This window comes from Sus scrofa, chromosome 7 (genome assembly GCF_000003025.6).
Source record: "Sus scrofa isolate TJ Tabasco breed Duroc chromosome 7, Sscrofa11.1, whole genome shotgun sequence".
Taxonomy (NCBI): Eukaryota; Metazoa; Chordata; class Mammalia; order Artiodactyla; family Suidae; genus Sus; species Sus scrofa.
This window is the reverse complement of record NC_010449.5, coordinates 54,889,138-54,914,204: the sequence shown is the minus strand read 5'-3', so window position 1 is coordinate 54,914,204 and position 25,067 is coordinate 54,889,138. Positions and strand designations below refer to the sequence as shown.

Below are 25,067 nucleotides of genomic sequence, written 5' to 3'. Positions count from 1 at the left end.
TTTTGTAGAAGGCAGTTCAGTCACCTTTTTGGTGTAGATTGAGATGGTTGGGGTTGATTAACATCATTTCAAAAATGAAGTTGTCTTTTTTTTTTTTTTTTTTTTGTCTTTTTAGGGCCGCACCCGCGGCATATGGAGGTTCCCAGGCTAGGGGTCTACCCCCCCGCCCCCCGGGTCTACCCCACCCCCACCCAGAGCCACAGCAACGCCAGATCCGAGTCGCGTCTGCAACCTACACCACAGCTCACGGCAATGCGGGATCCTTAACCCACTGAGCAAGGCCAGGGACCGAACCCGCAACCTCATGGTTCCTAGTCGGATTCGTTTCTGCTGTGCCATGACAGGAACTCCAAAAATGAAGTTGTCTTTTTGACGGAGAACTTCATCTTTATCTTAAACTAAGATACAGTAACTGAATGTCTCCTTATTATATACTATTCAAAACGTTTCATTCTTCTGATGGAGGGACTTATTTTCAGGTATGGATTTTTGTAAACTGGTTAAATTTCTTTCTGGTGTTGTTATTTATAAATTTTATATATTAAGAAGTTCCCATTGTGGCTCAGCAGTAATGAACCCAACCAGTATCCATGAGGATGCAGGTTCCATCCCCAGATTTGCTCAGTGGGTTAAGGATCTGGCATTGCCATGAGCTGTGCTGTAGGTCGTAGACATGGCCCTAAAAGGCAAAAATAAATAAATTGTATATGTTAAATTCTCTATTCAATGTATATTTAATATATAAAGTTTATATTATATGTATTCAAATTTATAATGTGGTAGTTTTCAATTTACGATAGAAATAAATCAAGTTTTCTTTTCTTTTCTTTTTGCTTTTCAGGGCAACACCTGCAGCATATGGAAGTTCCCAGGCTAGGAGCTGAATCAGAGCTACAGCTGCTGGCCTGCACCATAGCCACAGCATATCTTCATGGATAATAGCCAGTTTTGTAACCCACTGAGACACAGTAGGAACTCCAAGTTTTCTTTTATTATTATTATTATTATCATCATTGTCTTTTTAGGGCTGCACCCAAGGCATATGGAGGTTCCCAGGCTAGGGGTCAAATTGGAGATGTAGCCACTGGCCTACACCACAGCTACAGCAACACCAAATCTGAACTTCATCTGTGACCTACACCACAGCTCACAGCAACACCAGATCCTTAACCCACTGAGCAAGGCCAGGGATCAAACCCACATCCTCATGGATACTAGTCAGTTTTGTAACCCACTGAGCTACAGTAGGAACTCCAAGTTTTCTTCGAAAATACTTCTCTGTATCAGAGATATTTCCAGTATTATAAATTGTTGTGGAGCTAAGGTGAAATTACAGCAGCTTGCAAACTGCAAACTGCAGGGCACCTTGCAAATGAAAGGATCTTATGCATGGCCTGGTCTTACCTCAGTGAAATTTACTTCAGTGAAATTTAGCTTAAGATATATACAAAAAAGCTCAATCATGTGTTCAGCAAATATTTAATGAGCATTCCCTGAAAGTTCTTTCCATCACAAGCAACTGGAAATCCAACCCAGAGGAGCTAAAGCAAAAAGGGACTCTTGCCATTGGAAATGTCAGCATTGACTGACTCTTTGACGATATGAAAGAGATACTGTTCATTTTTTGGGTGGAATGCCTGATAGACGTGGCTTCACTAATAAGCCCAGTCCCTGGCTGTGGGGACTGAGTCAGCTCCTCAGCCCTGGCCAGGAGTCAGGGCAATAAAGAGCCACCTCTGTGTGTCAGGTTTCATGCTAGGGACACACAAATGGGACGGGGCACTGTCTCTTCCAGGTAGGAAGCTTCTCATCTCAAAATGATTTGCACTTCCATCTATTCCTTCTTTCCCCTCAGATGACATGAGCCTGACATAAACCATTATCCTTCTGAATTATGAAGCGTATTTTGAAAATAGGTTATGCCTCTCCTCCCGAATTGCACACACATCCCAGTTTGATCCCCTATGTGTAGACCGAGACCTGGAATGGCAGAAGCTGACCCCAAATGCGCTCCCCCCCTTTTCACGTGTTTGTGCTAGAAACAGCTCAAAAGAGATTGTTGCCTTCTACCTTCTGAAGCCCAGTAGCGCAGGTCTGGTTATTTCAGGGACAAACACCCTAGAGGTGTAGCACAGGCACAGCTTTTATGGAGGTGCTGACATAAGAATTATCACACCTGCTATTTTGTGAGTGGTTGCTCTGGGCCAATTACCGTTCTCAGTGCTTTACACAGAGAATTTTTTTTCCTTTGGTCTTTTAGGGCCCACATCTGCAGCATATGGAAGTTCCCAGTCTGGGGGTCTAATTGGAGCTGCCAACTACACTACAAGCCACGGCAACACTGGATCTGAGCCACATCTGTGACCTACACCACAGTTCACAGCAACACTGAATCCTTAAGCCACTGAGTGATGCCAGGGATTGAACCCGAGTCCTCACGGATACTAGTCAGGTTCCTCACCACTGAGCCACGATAGGAACTCCTACACGGTGAAGTCATTTGACCCTCAGAGCAACTCCATGGTGTTGGTGCTTTAACTGCCCCATTTTACGGATGAGGAGATTTATGATCTGCAAAGTAAATACTATTTGGTTACAAGACTTCCCCTTCTTCTTCCTGTTCCTCTTGTTCAGCTCCCTTGGGGGGGGGGTCCCACTGGTCAAGCACAAAGGAGGAAGTCTCATGACAAATATTAGTAAACTTGAATGTTGTTTTCTGACAAATATCAGAGGGGCAGCTATTAGTGTGACCTGGGATCTTATGTGGACCAGTAGCAAACCCGGGATCAGGGTTGGTTTTCTGTCTCCTCAAACTGGCTTTCTCCCCTGTGGGGTGTTTAATGGTCTTGCAGAAATGGCTGGTGGGTTTGAAATCATACGATGTTTGGGTCCTAATCCAGGCCCTGGACTTGCTGTGTGATTTTTGAGTGAGCCAACCTCATACTTGTTAACAGAGACTTTCTTTTATCCTCTGCAAAATGGAATAATAGGAATTTCCATCGTGGCTCAGCAGTAATGAACCAGACTTGCATCCATGAGGACGTGGGTTCGATCTCTGGTCTCAATCAGTCAGCTGAGGATTTGGAGTTGCTGTGAGCTGTGGTGTAGGTTGCAGATGTGGCTCGGACACCACGTTGCTGTGGCTGTGACGTAAACCAGCAGCTACAACTCTGATTTGACCCCTGGCCTGGGAACCTCCATATGCCTTGGGTGTGGGCCTAAAAAGACGCCCCCCCCCCAAAAAAAGGAATAAAAATAGTACCCATGTACCAAGAGTACTGAAGGCGTTATTGAGCAGATTAAAGGAGACGGCACTCTAAAGCATTTAGCTGGGTTCATTTGGCAGTGGTAGCTTTTGATAAAGGCAGAGCAGTGATATTTTCTCTCCTAGGCAGAAACTGCTGAAGCTGGGCTTGGCAAATGTGACAGAAAATGGTCAGGAGGTGAGCTCACCAGAGGGACCCAGGAGGAGCAGGCTGTGACCAGAGAGTCCCTGAGTCAGCAGCGGTGATGCAGAGTCTGCACCAGCCTGCATCTCTAGCACCAGCCCATGTCTGGCACATGGCTTTGGAGCAGCGTCCTCGGCTTTCAGGGGTCATGGGTGTTTCCTGTCTAATGGGGCTATTGAAATCCTTGCCCCAGAGCAGTTCTCCCTGGGTTCACATCTTGGGGACACTCTACTACTTACTGCTGTAGGATTTCAGCTTCCCTCCTTCACCATTCTGTGCCTCAGTTTCTTCATCAGTGAAAGAGGATAATAACAATGTCTCTATCCTGTGGTCAATGTGAGGATTAATTAAGATGTAAATTTAATTTAATTTTTTTTTTAGCACCGCAAGTGCGGCATATGGAAGTTCCCAGGCTAGGAATTGAATCAGAGCTATGGCTGCCGGCCTACACCACAGCCACAGCCACAGCCACAGCCACAGCAACACGGGATCCAAGCGTGTCTGTGACCTACACCACAGCTCACGACAGTGCTGGATCCTTAACCCACTGAGCAAGGCCAGGTATCGAACCCACATCTTTGTGGATACTAGTCGAGTTCATTACTGCTGAGCCACAACAGGCACTCCAGGATTCATTAGTTTAGATGCCAGCACCTGACATCTAGTAAGTGCTGGTTGTTACCAAGCTCCAGCCAGGCCCTAGAGCTTCCAGTGAGACACAGGTCTGTCTTCCCAGGAATTGACAGCAGTAGAAGGGGAGATTTTTTAAAAATCTGCTTTTGGAGTTCCCGCCTTGGCACAGTAGGTTAAGAATTTGACTGTAGCAGCTCAGGTCACTGCAGAGGCACAGGTTCGATCCCCGGGGCAGTGGATGAAAAGATCTGGTGGTTGCTGCAGCCTGTAGTGTAGGTCGCAGCTGTGACTCAGATTCAATCCCTTGCTGGAGAATTTTTTGTGGCCATAAAAATAAATAAACGAAAAGTCAGCTTTTGTTCCAACTGAAGTACATGCTTTGCAAGAAAATACAGAGTGTTTTGATTAGGACAGGGGGTTCCTAGTGAATTGGTCATGGATTGTATTAGTGAATTGGTCTCTTGCTATGTGGAAGGAGAGGTCAAGGGAATTGTAGGGAAATGTATGTGGCTTCTCAGGTACCACCAGCAGGCAGCTGGGCAGGAATGGCTCATGCCTCTGGATACCCTCTCAAAGTAGGTACCAGTGTCTATCACTTTTGCCCTTGCTAAAGATTCTAATTCCAGGGCTAGGGTACCAGACTGGCCTGAATTAGCCTTCTGGGAGGGGCAGGCATGTCAATGGGTATTTCCTGGCACTGAACCTAGAGGGAGGGGGGCTCTTCTCCTAGTAGATATCATGCAGGCCCAGCAACAGTGTCCCCAGGAATGACATTCAGTTAGGCAAGGGGAACCTAGCTTTTTTGAGCCATAGACATCTTCTAAGAATAATCCTTGTTTGTTTGTTTTTGCCCTTTATCTGGATAGGGGTCTAATTGGAACTGCAGCTGCGGGCCTACAGCACAGCAACACTGGATCCAAGCCTCATCTGCAACCTACACCACAGCTCGGGGCAACTCCAGATCCTTAACCCACTGAGTGGGGCCAGGGATCTAGCCTGAGTCCTCAAGGATAATAGTCAGGTTTGTTACCGCTGAGTCACTCACAACGGAAACTCCTTAAGAATAATACGGGGTTTTTTTGGTTTTTTTTAGGGCCGCATCCACAGCATATGGAAGTTCCCAGGCTAGGGGTCTAATTGGAGGAGCTGTTGCTGCCAGCCTATGCCACAGCCACAGCAACACCAGATCTGAGCTGCGTCTGCAACCTACACCACAGCTCATGGATTGTATTCGCAACCTCGTGGTTCCTAGTAAGATTCGTTTCCACCACACCACGATGCAAACTCCTGAGAACAATGTTTTTAAATGCATACAAAGGAAATCAAAGATAATGAAACATTAGAAAGAACACAAAGGTGATGTAATTTTTGGTTAACTCATTTTAAAAGGAGGCCTAGGAGCAGCCTAACACACTTCTGTTTTGCAGTACAGATGAGCGTGAACAATCTGCAGCAACTGTAATGTTTTATGGGAATATCTGTGTTTGCACTCAGGGGCAAAGTCTCGGGTACTGCTAACCCTACTGCGGCTGCTCACCTAACCTCATAATTGAAGGAAATGCTAAATCGCAGAAAAAGATTAGAGGAAATAATGAAAATGTTTTCCCCACTTAGGGACTCCCTGAGTTAAGCCTTGTCTTGGCATTTTGTAAAAAATATCAGTGGTAACATGGTTAAGCGACAAGAAAAACCCAGATTATAAAATGCTGAATTTTCAGTTGAGTGTAATTTTTGCCAAGAGAAAGAACCAAATAAAAGTACTTTTCTGTGTATATTAAATATATCTTGGAGTTCCCGTAGTGGCGCAGTGGAAACGAATCCGACTAGGAACCATGAGGTTGCGGGTTTGGTCCCTGATGTCGTTCAGCGGGTTAAGGATCTGGCGTTGCCTGTGAGCTGTGGTGTAGGTGGCAGATGCGGCTGGGATTCCGCGTTGCTGTGGCTGTGGTGTAGGCCGGCAGCTGTAGTTCCGATTAGATCCCTAGCCTGGGAACTTCCATCCATTTGCTGCAGGTGTGGCCCTAAAAAGCAAAAAAAAAAAAAAAAAAAAAAAAAAAAATGTATGAATTGCAACGTGTAAACAATATTTCATACTTAAAAATAAAGGGAGGGAGTTCCCTGGTGGTCTACGGAAGGATCTAGAGTAATGCTACTGTGAGGCCTTCACAGACCTTTTCCTGGGGTTTTCTCTGCCTTTCTGGGTGGGTTGTGTCCGCAGGACAGGTGGGGAGTGTGTTTTCCTGGGTATCTCCAAACCGCACCGCTGAAAAATACTGAAGGCCGTTGTCAGATCCTGGTGTCCTGGCACAGGCACGGGCTGGAAGGTGGGGACTGACTTTCGGTGAGGCCTCAGTGTTGACCCTCATCAGCTGTGTGTCCTCAGGTCTGTCTCAGATCGCTCTTAGCCTCACTTTCCAAATCTTCGTAGCTGTGTCTCCAGGATCCAGGTTCTCCCTTTCACATGGGGCTTAATCTGAGTAGTACTTGACAGTTTATCAGCGGGATGCGCGGACAGGAGACCGCAAAGACTGGAGGGCAGCTCCCCGCGCTGGGGCGAGGGCTTAATATCCGGTTGCAGATTCCGGTTCGGTGAAAGGTAGCGTTTGTACCGTCAGAATTGCCCCAGACGGGGAGAGGAAGGGTCTGCCTCAGGTGCCAATTTCCACCATTCCGACACATCTAATGATTTGAAACCAGTGCCTCGGCTTAGGATGCCCGCCAGCTTTACCTTCGTGGAGGTACACGCACGGCAGATGACTGTTAGAACCGTACTGCGGCTTCCCCACGCAGAGGAGCAATTTCGCACCGACGTACGGGGCGTGGTGGATGGGGACCCGTACTTCCCCAGATCTGGGTGTTTCCAGACGTCAGTGAACTGTAGTAATTGGTAACAGCGTCTCGTGCGGTCCTGGCTAAATACCTAGGAAGGTGCAAATCAAAAAGGGTAGCTGAGCTTCCGACCGCGGCAGGACTCGAACCTGCAATCTTCTGATCCGAAGTCAGACGCCTTATCCATTAGGCCACGCGGCCGCCCGCTTGCTGTTACTCTTTGGACAGCCTAAACTATATTTTTACCGCCTACTGTCTTGCCTGGGACCAACCCACCTGCTTCTTGAGCGGGGGAGGTTGGACCTTGATTCCCAGAGTTCCGTAGGGAGAGCCCACCCGGAAGTCCTATTCCCCCCCCACGGGCGGACCGGTCCATTTGTGACTCTCCTATTGGTCGCACTGGGAGTCTCCCGCCTGCCTCTCGGGGTAGCCGCGGGACCGAGCGGGACGCAGACGGGAAGTTGCGGCTGCCAGCGAGGCGGACTGGTCGGGTGGAAGCCACAGGCCACGCCGAGGCTGCAAAGGCCGCGCGAGGGGAGACGCCGCGTCTCTGGCCTGGGGTCGGCAGCCGCCGACTGAGAAGCTCCGGGTGGACTGAGGTTTCCGGAGGGTCGGCGCTGAGGGGAGGTCGGGTCGCTGAGCGGTGGCGAAGGGAGCGCGGCCTTGAGCTGGGCGGAGGCTCGTCCCAGGGCGCACCGCGGCGCTGCCGCCGGGCTCAGGCGGGCTGGCGGCCGGGAGCGCCGGGGGCCTCTGCCGACGCCACCTGCCGGGCTCCTTCGGCCCGCTGGGCCCCGGCCCGGGCGTGGGTGGGGACCCCGCGGGACGGCGGCCTCCCCGGACGGGTTCGAATCCGCGCGCTGGCTCCTAGAGGCGCTAGGGCCTCGGGCTGCGGCGGTCACGGTAATGGCAGCCACCGTTAGCCGAGCATTTGCCCAGGGCTGGGCTGCCCGACCTGGTCGCCCTGTGTCACCCGAAAAGCTGTCTGTATGGCTGGTAGAACTCATAACCCCATTTCAAAGAGTCGGGAACCGGGGCCTAAGAAGCTTGCCCAAGGTCATAGGTCTCCTAGGAGCCGGAGCCGGGATTCAAACCTGTTCAGAGTCTGCGCTCTTAGCCACTAACCTTCATCTTCCCCAGTGAACCCATGTGAGCCCCAGTTTTCCTCTGGAGGGATACTGATCCTTCTCAAGGTTGTCTGATGATTAACTGAGAAAATGTACCCAAAGGCGCCTGGCACACTGCCTGAGACGCAGCAAGTGCTTAAGAGCGATGGTTGTTAATGTAGCACGTGTTGGGCATTTCATAAGTTAACACTGTCGTCTGTCTCCTTTAGGATTTGTTGGGTGGAAGGCAGGCATGATCAGGACCGTTTCACTGACAGGAAAAGAGAGACGGGACGTGTCTCCCTCCACGTCTTCCCGCCAGTAAAAGCTGCCAAGCTGGAGCCCAAAGCCAGGTGTCCTGACTCCCAGCGGGGGGCTCCCTGCACCAACCATGAGCCGCCTGCTCTGGAGGAAGGTGGCCGGCGCCAGCGTCGGGCCAGGGCCGGTTCCAGCTCCAGGGCGTTGGGGCTTCAGCTCCGCCCCCGTCCCCGTCCCCAGCGACGGGCAGCCGCCGCCGCAGCCGCCGCAGGTGCCCTCCTCGGAGGACGGGCAGCTGCGGCACAACCCACTGCACATCCAGATGCTCTCGAGAGGGCTCCACGAGCAAATCTTCGGGCGCGGCGGGGAGATGCCCGGCGAGGCCGCGGTGCGCCGCAGCGTCGAGCACCTGCAGAAGCACGGGCTCTGGGGGCAGCCGGCCTCGCCCTTGCCGGACGTGGAGCTGCGCCTGCCGCCCCTCTACGGGGGCAACCTGGACCAGCACTTCCGCCTCCTGGCCCAGAAGCAGAGCCTGCCCTACCTGGAGGCGGCCAACTCCCTCTTGCAGGCCCAGCTGCCCCCCCGGCCCTCGAGCTGGGCCTGGGCGGAGGGGTGGACCCGGTACGGCCCCGCGGGGGAGGCCGAACCCGTGGCCATCCCCGAGGAGCGGGCCCTGGTGTTCGACGTGGAGGTCTGCTTGGCAGAGGGAACTTGCCCCACATTGGCGGTGGCCATATCCCCCTCGGCCTGGTGAGTAGGGGCTGGGGTTGGGGACTTCAGCACACGTGGGGGGCCCAGCTTAATAGTTTGGTTCAGGGAACATTTGCTGAGCTCCAACGATGTGTCTGATAGGCGCTTTTCCAGGGATTGTGAATTCAGCAGTGAGCTAAAATAAGTTGGACCCCAGCTTGTACAGAGCTTACTTTCTGGTGGGCAGGTGGGTGGTAAAGGACACCCAAGCAAAGGTCAGGTGGTGACAGGGGCTCTGCACAGAATCACAGTGGAGTGCTGGACTTGAAACTGACTGGGAGACCACTTGAGATCACCTTGATTTGGTGCCTTATGGCTTCCTGAGAAGTTGGCCCGAGACATTGGACTGTGTTTCTATCTGGGGATGCTAATGGTTCTTTTGAGCAAGAGAAACCTCCCTTTTGCGGCAGTGTCCCAGGCAGTGTAAGAGGCTTAGCATCCCCAGCTGTTCCCTTGAATGCCAGACTAAACCCCGCCCCCTTCAGTGTTTCCAAATCCTTCCCTCCCCCCAGGTAACACCCCCCCCCATTTGAGAAACAGTGTTTCCTTTCCCCAGCCTCCCAAGGCATTGGTGCAGGCATTTTGGTCCCTCAAAGGTATATCCCATCTCTTTCCTTTTTAAAATAACTTTTCTAAAGTGCTACCCACGTTTCTTTTTCAAACAATGATGGCAGTACTGTTTCTCCCCTTTTTTTATTCTTCATTCCAGGATTAAAATACTATTTACAACCTTAATGCTTTCAGGCATGGCCAGCAAAAAAAGTTGGCAGTTTCTTTATTCCTATTGGAAGCTACATCTTTGTAAAGAAAGCTGCGAAATGTTAAATATGCAGTTGAAAATGGTGAAAACATGGCTAAATAGATAAGGTAGGCATTAATGGCTGAAAAGAGAAAAACTAGATGATTCCTCATTGATTTAGTTGCAGTTAAGATGAGACTCTCAGTGCTTACTGTGTAACTCGATGGTCAGAATAGAGGGAATGCTGTCCATCATTTGAGGAGATGCAGTAGGCTGTGGTGGCTGAAAGGAAATGAGGGAACCAGTGACAAGAAGGACTTGTCTTTTGAACTTTTGGTCATTTGGGGCCACTTTACCCAAAGTCCCCTTTTTCTTTTCGCTGCCTCCTTCTTCCTCGACTAACTTTTCACCTCTTTCAGTTTTCTCTCCCTTTCCCTCCCACCCTCCTCTCATTCTCATTCCATTTCTTGCCAGTGGTACCAGGGGCACTGCTGGGTCTGCCTGGCGGCAGAGGTCATTGCTGAGGAGTGGGCTCGTGTGGGGCCTTCCTGGGAGCTGGGGTGGGGTGGGGGTGGGTTGGTGCCCGATGGGTCCCTGCCAGCAGCCCACTCTTCCTCTGGGCACATCCTTGCCACGGGGCTGGGGAACGTGAGGCTCCAGAGCAGGCCGCGGTTTCCATTGGGAAGGAGAAGCCCATAGGGCAACTTCCCCAAGGCTGCTGGTCAGGGCTTTGGTCATCAGACCAGAGGGACATTGCACAAGCTGTCAGTGCTGATGGACGAGTCACAGGGAAAGTGCAGTATGAATGGCAGTGGTTCTAACTCATCTTCAATTTGCCAGAGGTGTTTGTGTTTTGGCCTCTTTTTTTTTTTTTTTTTTTTTTTTTTTTTTTTTTTTTTTAAATCACAAGTCACTTTAACAAGGTGGTTCTCATGCATAGCTGCAGCCCTAGAGCTTGACCCCAGTCTGGCTTTTTATCACACCCAAAGTTCCTGTCATCACCCTGGCCTCCAGTATTTGCCATTCTTCATCCTTCTGTGTTGTTTTTAAGGACCTTGACACGCTGAATTGAAAAGGGAGGAGGTTTCAGCTTGAGTCCCTTAGTGTATTCCTACCATTTGGAGTATGAGTTAGGGTTTATTAGGTTTAAAACTGGGAACCTTTTTTTTTTTTTTTTTTTTTTTTGCTGCTAGGCCCTTCCCCGAAGAAACGAATTTTTTGTCATAAGCGTTGAGGCAGATAATCCTCCTCCCCTGTGTAAGGGGAGCAGGGGGGCTCCCTCAAAGCTGTGGTGGCCACTGTGTCACCACATGTGGCCTCGTCACTCACTTTGATACTGAGTGGCTTTGACCCTTTGGCATGATCTGTGGGCCATTGCCCCACACTTGGCCTGGTGGATCTGGAGCCAATTTCAGCCTTTTCCTGAATCCGTGTCAGCCCTATCCCCGTCGTCCCCCTGCCCCCGCCGGCCCAGCACGTATTTCCTAGCCCGTGTGCACATGCTTCCTCCATTCTGGCACTTTCCCTGGTCTCTCACTGAGGGTGGTTGCTTAGAGGCACAACACCTTCAAGGTGTGTGATTTGCTCTTTGTCCTTCCAATTCTTTCCAGGTGTCAGATGAGTCATCCTATACGTGTGTGCAGCATTTGTCTTTTTTTTTTTTTTTTTTTGTCACTTTGAATTACAAAATTCCACTTTGGGTTCTATTATAATTGTCTCTCTCCTTTGCTGGCACTTTGAACATTGGCTGCTTTGAGATCATAGACACGCGGAGTCAAGAATGTTCTAAGATGCCTCAGGGCCAGGCCCAAACTTGGTGAACCCTGGACCTCACAGACACCTTGGGGGGCCCAGGCTGGACGCCTGGCTGGGACACCCGGCCCTTTGGCACTTAGCTCCCTGTCTGTCTGTGGCAGTTGAAAAGTAAAGAAGCATCTGTAACTCCTTCCGCTCTGAACTCAGGCCCCTTCAGGCCCCGCCCAGCCCCCTGGTCTCACGTGTGTCCCCAGCTGCTAGTGCAGGACCTGCATGTGGCAGCAGGTGTGCAGTGGGGGTTGGGGAGCAGAACCTTAAGGCCTCCGTGCCCAAACTGCCTGCCTCTTACTATCCTCAGGTATTCCTGGTGCAGCCGGCGGCTGGTGGAAGAGCGTTACTCTTGGACCAGCCAGCTGTCGCCGGCTGACCTCATTCCCCTGGAGGTCCCTGCTGGTGCCAGCGGCCCCCCACAGCGCGAGTGGCAGGAGCGGTTGGTGGTGGGGCACAACGTTTGCTTCGACCGAGCGCATGTCAGGGAGCAGTACCTGATCCAGGTATGGGTCCCGGGGCCCAATGCAGGTTCTGGGCTGAGAGCCTGTCTCAGGGGCTGGGAGGGCGCTGCGTTTCCAGGCCGAGGCCTCCGTCGCCTTTGTGGTAGCTGCAGGGCCCCCTGTTGAGCAGCCTTTCCTGTGTGCCTAGGCCCAGCTGTTCTGTCACTTGGCTGTGCCTGGCACAGGACCTGAGTTGCCACAGAGTGCCAATGGCCTGCATTTATGTGTGGCATTTTCGAGCTTCGCGTGGGTCTTTGGAGGCTCTAGGCCGCGCAGCCTGGCTTCTCATTCTGCCTCGCCCGTTGGTGAGCAGCCTGAGCTTCTTAGCCATCCCTGAACCTCAGTGTCCTGGCTTGTAGAAAGAGGGAAATAGCAGAAACCGCCTCATAGGGTGGCTGGGACAGTTTGAACAATACACACATTGGACGCTCAGAACCACGTCTGGTGTGTGGTTATGGCAATTGTTAATTCTCTGGAAAGTGCCCTTGGAGAAGGGCAGGGCAGGTGAGAGCAGCCTTAGGCTTTGGCGGGGCTGCTGAAGCGCAGACTCCCAGGGCCCCAGAGCCTGTGAGGGCCGAGCCTGATAGCTCAGAAGGCCTGTTGTGGCCACTCTGGTCCCGAGAGCTCTTGCTAGATGCTGGGAAGGATTGTGTGCTGGGTCCGAGCCAGGCCTGTTCTTTCAAGGGTGGCAACAATTTGCAGTTCCGGTGTGGTGCAGCAGAAATGAACCGGACCAGTATCTATGAGGAGCCTGGTTCGATCCCTGGCCTCGCTCAGTGGGTTAAGGATCTGGTGTTGCCGTGAGCTGTGGTGTAGGCTGGCAGCTCTAGCTCCAATTAGACCCCTAGCCTGGGAACCTCCATGTGCTGTGGGTGCGGCCCTAAAAAGCAAAAAAAAAAAGAGGGGGGTGGGTGGCAAGGATTTGAGAGGGCAGGGCCCTCACAGGTGGAGGGACCAGCGGGTGTGAAGGCTGTGTGCTGGGAGGGGCCAGTTGCTAAAGCACCAAAGTGGCAGCGATGGGCCGGCCGCTGAGCTGCAGCCTCTCCTCCTCAGGGCTCCCGCATGCGCTTCCTGGACACCATGAGCATGCACATGGCCATCTCCGGGCTGAGCAGCTTCCAGCGCAGTCTGTGGATGGCAGCCAGGCAGGGCAAGCACAAGGCCCGGACCCCCCCACAGCGGGGCCACAAGTCCCAGAGCAAAGCCAACGGCCCAGTGGTGAGAACACCCTGGGGGACCGAGCGGGGGGGCATTGGGACCCCCTTACTGGCCTTCTGTCTGGCTTGAGGCCAAACTCATCTGCTGTGTTCCTTGCTCTGGCTTCCAGATCTCATCCTGGGACTGGCTGGACATCAGCAGTGTCAATAATCTGGCAGATGTACACCACCTCTATGTGGGGGGGCCTCCCCTGGAGAAGGAGCCTCGCGAGCTGTTTGTCAAGGGCAACATGAAGGACATCCGTGAGAACTTCCAGGTATGGCGATGGAGAGGGGCTCTGGGGACATGGGCTCTGGCAGACCCCTAGCGACCCTGGGGAGTGTGGCTTCCAGACCTGACCCTGTGACTGGCGGTGGCAGTGGGACGGCTGCCCACCCAGCGCCTTCCTGTCACCTGTGCCAGGACCTGATGCGGTACTGTGCCCAGGATGTGTGGGCCACCTTTGAGGTTTTCCAGCAGCAGCTGCCACTCTTCTTGGAAAGGTGAGGAAGTGCCCCTCTGGGGCCCCTGGGGTTGGGGTTCCTGCTCCCTGGGCCTGCTGTAACCAGGCGGGGGCCCTAGCTTTCCTGGGCGGGTGAAGGGAGCCACTCTGGCCAGTGGTGGCCTTCTGGGCCTTGGACTCTGGGGTTTCTGCAGAGGCCCTGGGTGGGAGGGGGATGAGGCTGTACTTGTTTCAGATGCGTGGTCCTGGTTTGCCAGGTGCCCCCTTTGAACCTAGATCTTGTGCTAAGGGCTTCACTTCCGTCTTGGTCATGTTTGCTGGTGAATTAGTCTTATGATGTGGTTGGTCAGAGTCAAAAGTGTCAGCCAGATCTGGTTCTGGTCTTGACTGTCCTATCCAGCTCATTTGACCTTGGCCAAGGTTACTTGGTTTGTCTGGGCCTTGGTGTTCTTATCTGTGAAACACACCCAAATACCCTGATTATTCCGGCTGTGAGGTTCTTGTATGGGCTCTTCTATGTATGGGGATGTTAGCACAGCACCTGGTGCTTAGTCGTTACTGGGCAAATGGCAGCTCCTTGGTTTTTGTGATCTGTTATTCCCACATTACCCCCGAGGACAGGATGACATTGTTTGCATCTTAGAGATGAAGCAGCTTGGGCTCAGAGAGATGCAGTGCTTACCTAGGGTTCTCGGCTGGGAGGTGGTAGAGTGGGGCTTAATCCCCTGTCTCTCTGACACGTGGGTGCTTGGGTTGAGGCTTGGCAGCTTGGCTCCAGGATTAGGCCAAAGCCTGGCCTCTTGTGGTCATTTATGGCAGCCCTGGTGCTTGTCCTCAAGGTGTCCCCACCCAGTGACTCTGGCTGGCATGTTGGAGATGGGCGTCTCCTACCTGCCTGTCAACCAAAACTGGGAGCGTTACCTGGCGGAGGCCCAGAGCACCTACGAGGAGCTCCAGCGGGAAATGAAGAAGTCGCTGATGGACCTGGCCAACGATGCCTGCCAGCTGCTCTCGGGAGAGAGGTAGCCAGGCCTTGGGTGGCAGGATCCCTGCAGGGGACAGGCAGGTGGAGTGCTGGCCTTGGGCTTGGCCTTAGTCTGCCCTGGGGGACTGGCTGTGCAGGTACAAGGAAGATCCCTGGCTCTGGGACCTGGAGTGGGACCTGCAGGAGTTTAAGCAAAAGAAGGCAAAGAAGCTGAAGAGGAAGGAGCCGGCCACAGCCAGCAAGTTGCCCATCGAGGGGGCTGGGGCCCCGGGTGATCCCAAGGAACAGGAAGGTAGGGAATATGGCAGGAGGGGTGCAGGAGTGGGTCCTGGGTCCCTCCAGCCTTCCAGAGGTGAGTCGGTCACCTGCAAGATCCCTCCCTGGTCCTGATCATCCCCCCCTCTCCTGCCCCCGTGCAGACCCCGGCCCCCCCAGCGAGGAGGAGGAGTTTCAGCAAGATGTCATGGCCCGCACCCGCTTGGAGCAGCTGAGGGGGACCACGGAGCTCCTGCCCAAGCGGCCCCAGCACCTTCCTGGACACCCAGGGTGAGCCCTGTCACCCAGCAGGTCCACAGGCCTCCCTTGGCGCTCCCTTCCCTCTGGGACATGCCTATTCTGGGCCCCAGCGCAGGGTTGGTGTACAGATGGGCCCTCCTTGACCTGCACCCTTTGTCCCTGCCGTCTTTTAGTCCTGCTCTCACTAGTTTTCTCTGAGCTCTGGGTCATTTGACTGACTCAGTACAAGCGCCCTAAGCAACTGCTGTGTGCTGGGCCTCACAGAAGTCACCGAGGTTACAAATAGGGCCGTTAACTCCTTTCCAGTAGCTGCTCCCTGGGAGGAGTTGGTTGTGCAGACCAGCCAGAGCCACTGGTATTTATATCCATGATGAGACAGAAGAGTGATCAGTGCTAAGGCAGTACCTAACTCTGCCTGGAGAAATCCAGGGCGGCTTCCTTGAGGAGGTGACCCTTCATTCAGACCCCAGAGGGTGGCAGAGATGAGAAAGTAGGGGCAGCCAGTGTGCACAGCAGGGTGCCAGTTCTTGTGCGCTGAGTGCCTCACTTGCCTCAGCCTTGTGTTGACTCTGGTGAGCAGCACGTGCGAGTCAGAGCTCTGAAGACCCTGGTGCGTCTGCAGAGCAGGTAGGAGGGCACATGGGCTCCTTTGGTCAGTTTCCCTGCATAAAGAGGAGCTTAGGAGAAGCGCAGCCCTGGGCTGTGTTTGTGGGTCCTGGCTTCTGAGCAGAACAGGGACACTGACATAGGCTTTTTCCTTTTGGGATATTTGAATTCTCTTGGATTCCGTGGGGTTCCTGGCTGCATCCCAAGAGGAGGGGATGTGACTGTAGGCTGAGGTCATACAGAAGGCTTTGGCGTCCCAGAGAGTGGGTGGGGCGCAGTCACAGGAGACAACGCCTTCCTTGCCATCACACGGTCATCGTCACCATTGTGTAGTGTCCCCTTGGTGCCCCCCCCCCCGTGACACTGCTCTCTTTGGGGGTGCAGGTGGTATCGGAAGCTCTGCCCCCGGCTGGATGACCCCGCATGGACGCCGGGCCCCAGTCTCCTCAGTCTCCAGATGCGCATCACGCCGAAGCTCATGGCGCTGACTTGGGACGGCTTCCCTCTGCACTACTCAGAGCAGCACGGCTGGGGGTACCTGGTGCCTGGGCGGCGGGACAACCTGGCCAAGGTGCCGGGCATGGCCCCAGCATCAACAGCAGTGCCCTGTCCCTACACGTAAGGCGCTGGCTCAGGAGCAAGTGGCTCCATTCTAGGAATCCCCTCCCCTTGCTGGAGAGACTCAGCTCAGGCGAACAGGGAGCTTGGTGTGGGTGGGCCAGTTTCCTTCACAGGAACCTGGAGAGGGAGGGCTGTTGGAAGTGACAAGGGGGGATGTTGTGCCCTGCCTCCCCCCACCCCGTTTTGGTCTTTTTAGGGCTGCACCCATGGCATATGGAGGTTCCCAGGCTAGGGGTTGAATCGGAATCACAGCTGCCGGCCTATACCACAGCCACAGCAACCTGGGATCCGAGCCATGTCTGTGACCTACACCACAGTTCATGACAGTTAATCCACTGAGCGAGGCCAGGGATCAAACCCATGTCCTCATGGATACTAGTCAGATTCGTTTTCACTGGGCCATGATGGGAACTCCCTGTGCCCGTCTTTTTGAGTATAAGCTATTGAGCGCTGACTGTGTCCTGGGTACGAACCTTTTACAGTACTCCTCTTGTCTGCTCCCCAAGCAGCCCCATGAGGCAGGATGCTGGTCTTCCTTTTATTTTTAAAATTTTTTTTTATTATTTACTTATTTATTTTTGTCTTTTTGTCTTTTGGTCCTTTTAGAGCTGCACCTGCGGTATATCGAAGTTCCCAGGCTAGGGGTCTAATCAGAGCTGTAGCCACTGGCCTACTCCGGAGCCACAGCCACGCCAGATCCGAGCCACGTCTGCGACCTACACCACAGCTCACGGCAACGCTAGATCCTTAACCCACTGAGCAAGGCCAGGGATCAAACCCGCAACCTCATGGTTCCTAGTCGGATTTGTTTCCGCTGCTCCACGACGGGAACCCCATGGTCTTCCTTTTAGAGTTGGCAAAACAAAGGCCTAGGGAGATGAGTTTATTGTCTGAGATCTCAGCCCTTGAGCTTTGACAGGCGGGGGTTGTGGAGAAGCCCTGGCGCTCTTCAGGTGGCCCAGAATTGAGAATCCTGGCTCTGCGGGGCAGCGTGACCCCCCTGCATGGGGCCTGTGGGCAGAGGGACAGGGATCCACCTGCCCTTTTGAGCTGAAGGATGGACAGCGGGTTGAGGGCAGCCTGTGGGGAGGGGGGCAGGTCTGGCCCTGACCTGGCCCCACTTTGCTGGAGTTTTTCCTGAGGCGGCAGTGGCTCTGGGTGAGAGATGCTTAGATTCGAGTCGGCCCAGGCCTCGAAACCCACCCTGCCACCCATGTGCTATCATCTTCAATTTGTCCCCCTGTCTGTGAACTAAGAAAAGTGCTGTCCATGGGTGCCTCAGAGCTGATTCTGAGGACAAAAAACGGGGATCGTGGAAGGTCCCAGCGAGCTACCTGGCCTGCAGGGACACCCCGTACTCAGCGGCTGCTGTTCTCTGCACAGAGCCATCGAGTCCCTGTACAGGAAGCACTGTCTTGAGCAGGGCAGGCAGCAGCCGGAGCTGCAGGAGGCAGGCCTGGCTGAGGAGTTCCTGCTCACCGACAGCGGCACCGTGTGGCAGACGGTGAGGCCCGAGGGGCAGCGGTGGGGTTGGGGGAGACTGGACGTGCCAGGCTGCTCATCCCGGCCATCCTGGGCCGTCTGTATGTTGGAGGGAGGGGCTGGTGGACTTGGGCTGACTTAGCCCCCTGCTTCATCCCCTTGGGACCTGGGCCCATCCAGGTGGAAGAACTGGGCTGCTTAGAAGTGGAGGCTGAGGCCACGTTGGAGAAGCTGCGAGCGGCAGATCCGGGTCAACCCCCAGCTCTGGTGAGCGGGGCGCCTGCTCAGGGTCCTCTGGGTGGGTGCTGGGTGGCAGGGCTCCCCCTTGCACCCATGTCGCTCTTTCCCTCCATGGAGTTCCCACAGTCTTGGATTGGGGGGCTGGGTGACAGGTGCTCCTTGCCTTTGTTGGAGGCCCGGGAGGAAGCCTGGGGCCTCGTGGCCGTCCCGTCGTCTCCCTGCTCGCCGTTTCAGGCCCGTTTCCCGCCCCCCGTGGCCCTCGCTGAATGCAGGTGCTGGAGCAGGGCCTGATGTGGGTGTGTGGCCCCCACAGACTGCTACGGGCAGCCCCCAAGCCAGCCGGCCAGCTCATCACCATGGCAATGGGCCTTACAACGAGGTGGATGTCCCCGGCTGCTGGTTCTTCAAGTTGCCTCATAAGGTGCGTGTTCCGGTTTGCGCCATGTTCCACGGTGTCCTCGCTGTGCCCCAGGCACACAGTAACCCCCATGACTCACTTGGAGAGCGCCTTTTTGCAGGAGTGCCGGTGGTAGTGGGGCGGAGTGTGATCTCAGACCCAGGTTGCCGTCTCTCTGAGCCCTTGTTTTCCTTCTGAAAATTGGGTGGTGAGGGGCCTGGTGGTGGACTTAAGTGACATTGGGCACGTCGGGTGTTGGCACTACATCTGGTACATGATGGGGTCTGTTGACTGAGGGCTGTTCCTGTGAAGGGAACCAGGTTTCTGTGTGTGTGTTTGTGTGTGTCGGTGGTGGGCAGAGCCCGGGTGTGCAGAACACTGGCTCCCCAGCTGGGGGTCTGCCATGTGCCTCCAGCCCTACTCCCTCTGTTCTTCTCAGGATGGGAACAGCTACAATGTGGGCAGCCCCTTTGCCAAAGACTTCCTGCCCAAGATGGAGGATGGCACCCTGCAGGCTGGCCCAGGAGGCGCCAGTGGGCCCCGTGCCTTGGAAATCAACAAAATGATTTCTTTCTGGAGGAATGCCCATAAACGTATCAGGTGGGCCACCGTGTGGGCAGAGACATGGCCCAGTTAGCACAGCCCCAGGGGGCCCCTGACAGCCCGTGCGGCCCCAGAAGGACGGCCCAGCTGTGGTCCAGAGGCCCAGCTGTTTGCGGTCCTGGTGCCAGGGGACCACAGGCAAGTCTCCTTCCCTCTCCAGCTTTAGTTCCCTGTTCTATACAGAGTGCTACCATAGGGCCTCGGTGGCCCCTCCTGTGGAGGGCTGCCAGACTGTAAGCTCTGTTGGGGGCTGGGTGCCAGGTCCTGGCAAATGGATTGAAGGCTGGTTTCAGGGCAGTTGTGGCTGCCGGCAGCACACGCTTCTGACAAGCTGGTGAAGTCTGTCCTGAGCGTGAAAGAGGTGGTGGTGGCAGGACTGATGTCGGATGCCTCCTGGACACGCCAGGATAGGGGCAGAAGCTGCCTCAGATACCTGGCCAGTTCCCAGATGCCTTATTTTACAGGGTGGTTAATGCTGGCACTCAGACCTTGGCTGCATCAGGGCCCAACCCGAGTCAGAAGGGCTGAGGCCACGCAAGCTGGGCTGAGGAGAGCCGTGTGGTGACGGGGAATGGATTCTTCTCCTCACGGCTGTGCTGAGCAACCTCTCTGTCCCCACAGCTCCCAGATGGTGGTGTGGCTGCCCAGGTCAGCTCTGCCCCGTGCTGTGACCAGGTATGGCCAGCCTGTGGTTGTGGGGGTAGGAAAACCGAGTGGGGCGGGTCCCGGGACCAGAGCAAGCTGTTGCTGAGACTCACGTTCTTCTCACCCCCACCCCCCACCAGGCATCCAGCCTTTGATGAGGAAGGCCGCTACGGGGCCATCCTGCCGCAGGTGGTGACTGCTGGCACCATCACCCGACGTGCGGTGGAGCCCACGTGGCTTACTGCCAGCAATGCCCGGGTACGTGCCCTCTGTACCTCTGGTCCTGCCCTTCCTCTCCTGTGTGTCTAGAAACTGGAGTCGCACAGGGCTTTTACTCTGAGGAGCACAGAAAGGGACCTAAGACCTGGGTCAGGCAGGACTCAATTCGAGTTCAAGTCTAGCTTCACAGCTTACCCATTTCTTCAGCAGACACGTTCTAGGCACCTGCTCCCGGCCAGCCGTTGACAAGGAATGATAAACACAGCTATTGTGGGCCTAGAGGGGCTGTGTATAGAGTCAGGCGTGGAGCAGGGGCTCTTCACCTGTCACCCACACTGCTGCCAGGTGGCCAGCCCTGGAATTGTGGCCTTTGGGGCAGTGCTCCCTGGCATTCCCTAAAACCATTCCCCTGGGAAGGGCCCAGCGTGCAGTCTCGAATGGTGACTGGAGTCCAGGCCTGGGTGGGAGGAGTCTCCCTGAGGGCCTGACCTCACTCTTCCGGCAGCCTGACCGTGTGGGCAGTGAGCTGAAGGCCATGGTGCAGGCCCCACCTGGCTACGTCCTCGTGGGAGCTGACGTGGACTCTCAGGAGCTGTGGATCGCAGCTGTGCTCGGAGATGCCCACTTTGCCGGCATGCACGGTGAGCAGGAGCCGGGGCTGGAGTGGAGGCAGCCTGAAGCCTCGCTGGGTGGGGTTCTGAAGTCGCCTCGTTCACCCCTGCCCTGCCCTCCAGGTTGCACAGCCTTTGGGTGGATGACACTGCAGGGCAGGAAGAGCAGGGGCACCGACCTGCACAGTAAGACAGCTGCCACGGTGGGCATCAGCCGTGAGCACGCCAAGATCTTCAACTACGGCCGCATCTACGGGGCGGGGCAGCCCTTTGCGGAGCGCCTGCTGATGCAGTTCAACCACCGGCTCACACGGCAGGAGGCAGCCGAGAAGGCCCAGCAGATGTATGCGGTCACCAAGGGCCTCCGCCGGTGAGGGTGCCACCCCCATCCAGTTACCCCCAGGGCCGCAGGCTGGCTTTTACGACCCCCAGGGTTATCTCTTCCCATTATCTGACCCCTCACCCGGCCCCTCTCCCTCCAGGCCCCTGTGACCTAGCTCCTGGCTGGTTTGTCTTCAGGTTGTGATGTTTGTTTGCTTAACAGTTTTCTTCATGGGGTTAAAGCTGTACTTTTATGTTGTCACCCAGCAGCAGCTGGTCGGTAGCTCTGGTTGTGCAGAATAAACAGCAGTGTGGGGGTTGCACTCATAAGCCTGCAGGGAATGAGAGTGAGCCGAAGCGGTCGGTGTAGTAAAAGGCTGCTGATGGGAGAGCCTGAGGAACACCAGAGGTTTTAGACTGACATTAGCAGAGGAGGAAGCCTTCCCAGGGCTCCAGTTTGCTTCCTCCGATGGTACCTCGTGTGCTCAGGGCCTTAGGAGTCTCCTAGGAGGGAGCCTGATCTCCTGGTGAAAGACGAAGAGTTAGGTCATAATGGTGTAGTAACAGAAGAGGGGGCCGGCACTGTCCAGTGGGGCGGGGGGCAGTGTGCGCTCAAGGAGGCAGGGCCTTAGTTGTAGAGCGCCTTTGAAGGCTTCAGAGAGGCGTCTGGACTGAGACCCTACATCTTTGAGCAGAGGAGTGACATAGCTCCAGAGCCTTTAGGGGACAAGTCTGGTGATGTCTGAAGTTGGGCTGAGGTTGGGAGTCTGGGGGCAGTGGGACTGGGAAGGCTCAGCCAGGCCTGGTCCTGTGTTCTATCCCCTGCTCCTCTAACGGGCCTCTCCCCTTCAAAGAGCAGCCCCTTCTGTCTGCCCTCCCCCCAGTCTGGGGTGGGAGCCCTTACTGCCTCCTCAACTAGTGCAGGCCACCTGGGGGTCACTCAGCAACACAGGTTCTAAGGCATTAAGGCAATAGTAATGGCAATGACCTTTGTGTTCAAGTCTGTCCTTTACTGGGGTAGCACAACATCCTGGGTTTTTGTCTAGGCTCTGCCTCTCCCTGGCTGTGTGATACCAGCAGGTTGCTTAGCCTGAGCCTCTCCTCCTCTGAAGTTGAGCCTGGAGGGACAGCATGACCCCAGGGGTGTTGTGGAAGTGGAGGGAGGTGGTATTGAATCCTCCAGCCTGGGGTTTGGCACAGAGGAGGCCTCCCCCAGGAATCAGTTGTGACGCTGCCCCCCCAGGTATCGGCTGTCAGATGAGGGCGAGTGGCTGGTGAGGGAACTGGACCTCCCTGTGGACAGGACCGAGGACGGCTGGATTTCCCTGCAGGACCTGCGCAAGATCCAGAGAGAAGCTTCGAGAAAGTGAGTGCCTGCTGAGTGTTAAGCTGGAGGGAGGGTCCGGGTTGGCTCCAGGACAGCTGGGATGCTTTGTTTTTAGCTGAGGCACTGAAAGACCAGGCTTGTCCTCTCTCTGTTCTGGTCCCTCAGGTCACGACGGAAGAAGTGGGAGGTGGTTGCTGAACGAGCGTGGACGGGGGGCACAGAGTCAGAAATGTTCAATAAGCTGGAGAGCATTGCCACGTCTGACACGCCACGTACGCCGGTGCTGGGCTGCCGCATCAGCCGAGCCCTGGAGCCCTCCACTGTCCAGGGGGAGGTATCTGTCTGGCTGCCCTGGGAACCTGGGGAGGGAGGCACGGGGAGGGCCTGTACCACCTCCTACTCAGGACATGAACCGGCGTGTGGCCTTCTCGCCTGTGCCCACCTTCCCTCCAGTTTATGACCAGCCGCGTGAACTGGGTGGTGCAAAGCTCAGCTGTGGACTACTTACACCTCATGCTGGTGGCCATGAAGTGGCTGTTCGAGGAATTTGCCATTGATGGGCGCTTCTGCATCAGCATCCATGACGAGGTTCGCTACCTGGTGCGGGAGGAGGACCGCTACCGTGCCGCCCTTGCCCTGCAGGTCACCAACCTCTTGACCAGGTAACTCTGGCCGTTATGCCAGGCGTGTGGGGCTTAGACCAGGCTAAGCATGATCTGAATGTTCATCTCTCCACAAATAGATGTTCCACCTCTTATCTCAGTTTCTCAATTCATAGGAAATTGAGATATTTTCCTTAATATGTAACCACTAATTCTTAAGTGCCAAGAGTTTGTTATTCTCTTTACCAGCAGAAGAGAAACCATTGTTCATGGGGAAACTCAAATGTGATTTTAATAGTATTCTATACTTTTTTTTTTTTTTTTTTTTGTCTTTTTGCTATTTCTTGGGCCGCTCCTGTGGCATGTGGAGGTTCCCAGGCTAGGGGTCTAATCGGACCTGTAGCCACCAGCCTACGCCAGAGCCACAGCAACACGGGATCTGAGCCGCGTCTGCAACCTACACCACAGCTCACGGCAATGCCGGATCCTTAACTCACTGAGCAAGGGCAGGGACCGAACCCACAACCTCATGGTTCCTAGTCGGATTCGTTAACCACTGCGCCACGACGGGAACTCCGTATTCTATACTTTTTTATATTTAGTTGTATTTTCTTGTATTCTTAGTTTATACAATTGAACTAAATGATATTACAGTTTCATGTTGATCTGTCCTGATTAATGGGTAAGTAAGGTTTTAATAAAGATAACAAAAGGCCTCAAATTCAAACTCTGGCCCAATAATTGAAAGAAATTCTTTATATCAATACAGTGTACCAAGCTGGAAAAAAGGTGTGTTTTGAGTCTATAACTGCATGTTAGTGTCACAGTGGGAGGCATCTGGCTGCTGGACGGAGGGCAGTGCTGGCCCTTCAGCCTTCTTCACTAAGTGAACACATAAGTTGGGTGCAGGGAGGCCCTGCTGGAAGGGATACTGGGTCATTTCTCTGCTCACGACAGGGACGTGACTGAGAGATGGTTCTCTTTCAGGTGCATGTTTGCCTACAAGCTGGGTCTGAATGACTTGCCCCAGTCAGTCGCCTTTTTCAGTGCAGTTGATATTGACCAGTGCCTCAGGAAGGAAGTGACCATGGATTGTAAAACCCCTTCCAACCCAACTGGGATGGAAAAGAGATACGGGATTCCCCAGGGTGAGCACAACATGTTTGTTCCTTGTTACGTGTAGGCCATGAGGCTGACTAGAAAGTAGTCTTGAACAACAGGAGGCCTGGGGCACCAGAGGGTGTGATCCGTTTCTAACGTGTCCTGGGTCTAAAGTGAACATGACGTCCAAACACAAAGGGATGCGTTTCTGGCAAGCTGTTCTCCCATCTATTCTCTTTCCTCTTCAATTACAACAGAAATACTTCAAGATTTATTGTATAAAGTCAAAGTGCAAACTTACATTAAAAAATGGTGCTTTCAATGTCCAACAAGTAAATCACAAAGTTTCTATTTAAAATGTATATAGAACAAACGTGTACCAGAAGAAAGCAGACCCTCCCACATGTACTGTTACCATGCCTGGCAACCTCTCTGAGCACTTCCATCCTTTTTAACATGATGCTCCTCTTCTCACTTAGCTCTGAGCACAGTGTTGAGAAAGCATCCTAACAAATTTGCACTGTTTTCCAGGTGAAGCACTGGATATTTACCAGATAATTGAACTCACCAAAGGCTCCTTGGAAAAACGAAGCCAGCCTGGACCATAGCTCTGCCTGGAGGCTCTGAATTTGCTCCCGTGGAGCTTCATTGGGGCGGTGCAGGCTCTAAACTCAGGCTTTCAGCTGTGCTTTTGGCAGAATGGCTGGCCTTAGGCCAGTCCTTTTTCAGTAGTGGGACCCGCCAAGAACGACTGCCTCCAACTGAAGGTGCAGTTGAGTTCAGTGGGTTCAGAACCAAGATGCCAACCTTGGTGCAGGCTGTAGGACAAGGGGGCGTTTTTGCTTATTGGGTAAAAAGCAAGCAGAAGCCCCAAAGTTCCCATTAACTCAGGCATTTCATTTCTTTTCTCCTTTTCTTCTTGGCTGGTTCTTTGTTCTGTCCCTCATGCTCTGATGAGGTACCCTAGAAGGGAGAGAGGTCATGCTCTAATGTGATCAACCTGCTCAAAGGCCGTGGAAATAAAAACAGAAATCCTTTATCTTCTCATCAAAGCCTGTGTGAGT

The 25,067-nt window shown here is 54.0% G+C and overlaps 2 protein-coding genes and 1 non-coding gene across 4 annotated transcripts in view; 1 reads left to right on the top strand and 2 right to left on the bottom strand.

Annotated features, from left to right (window-relative positions):
- POLG (DNA polymerase gamma, catalytic subunit) lies at positions 7,038 to 25,055 on the top strand. Of its 2 annotated transcripts, XM_001927064.5 has the most exons (23): positions 7,038 to 7,510; positions 8,245 to 9,022; positions 11,875 to 12,070; positions 13,121 to 13,285; positions 13,395 to 13,541; positions 13,688 to 13,767; positions 14,567 to 14,749; positions 14,850 to 15,004; positions 15,132 to 15,258; positions 16,219 to 16,452; positions 17,839 to 17,959; positions 18,118 to 18,204; positions 18,491 to 18,598; positions 19,014 to 19,174; positions 19,799 to 19,852; positions 19,963 to 20,080; positions 20,547 to 20,682; positions 20,776 to 21,022; positions 22,217 to 22,339; positions 22,466 to 22,634; positions 22,754 to 22,962; positions 23,890 to 24,050; positions 24,535 to 25,055. In XM_001927064.5, exons 2-23 carry the CDS (start codon positions 8,406 to 8,408, stop codon positions 24,609 to 24,611), a joined length of 3,675 nt encoding a protein of 1,224 aa, XP_001927099.1. In that variant the 5' UTR covers positions 7,038 to 7,510; positions 8,245 to 8,405; the 3' UTR covers positions 24,612 to 25,055. The 2 variants fall into 2 exon arrangements, 1 of the variants encoding a protein (XP_001927099.1); XR_002345802.1 differs by lacking the exon at positions 7,038 to 7,510 and having other exon boundaries at positions 22,705 to 22,962.
- TRNAR-UCG lies at positions 7,040 to 7,112 on the bottom strand. Its single transcript has one exon. It is a non-coding gene; the product is annotated as a tRNA-Arg (tRNA).
- Positions 24,213 to 25,067, bottom strand: part of FANCI (Fanconi anemia complementation group I) — a 78,969-nt gene continuing 78,114 nt past the window's right edge. The window contains exon 38 of the mRNA XM_001926870.6: positions 24,213 to 24,966. Coding sequence (XP_001926905.3) covers positions 24,886 to 24,966 — 81 coding nt within the window. The 3' untranslated portion in view covers positions 24,213 to 24,885. The remainder of the gene's footprint in view (positions 24,967 to 25,067) is intronic.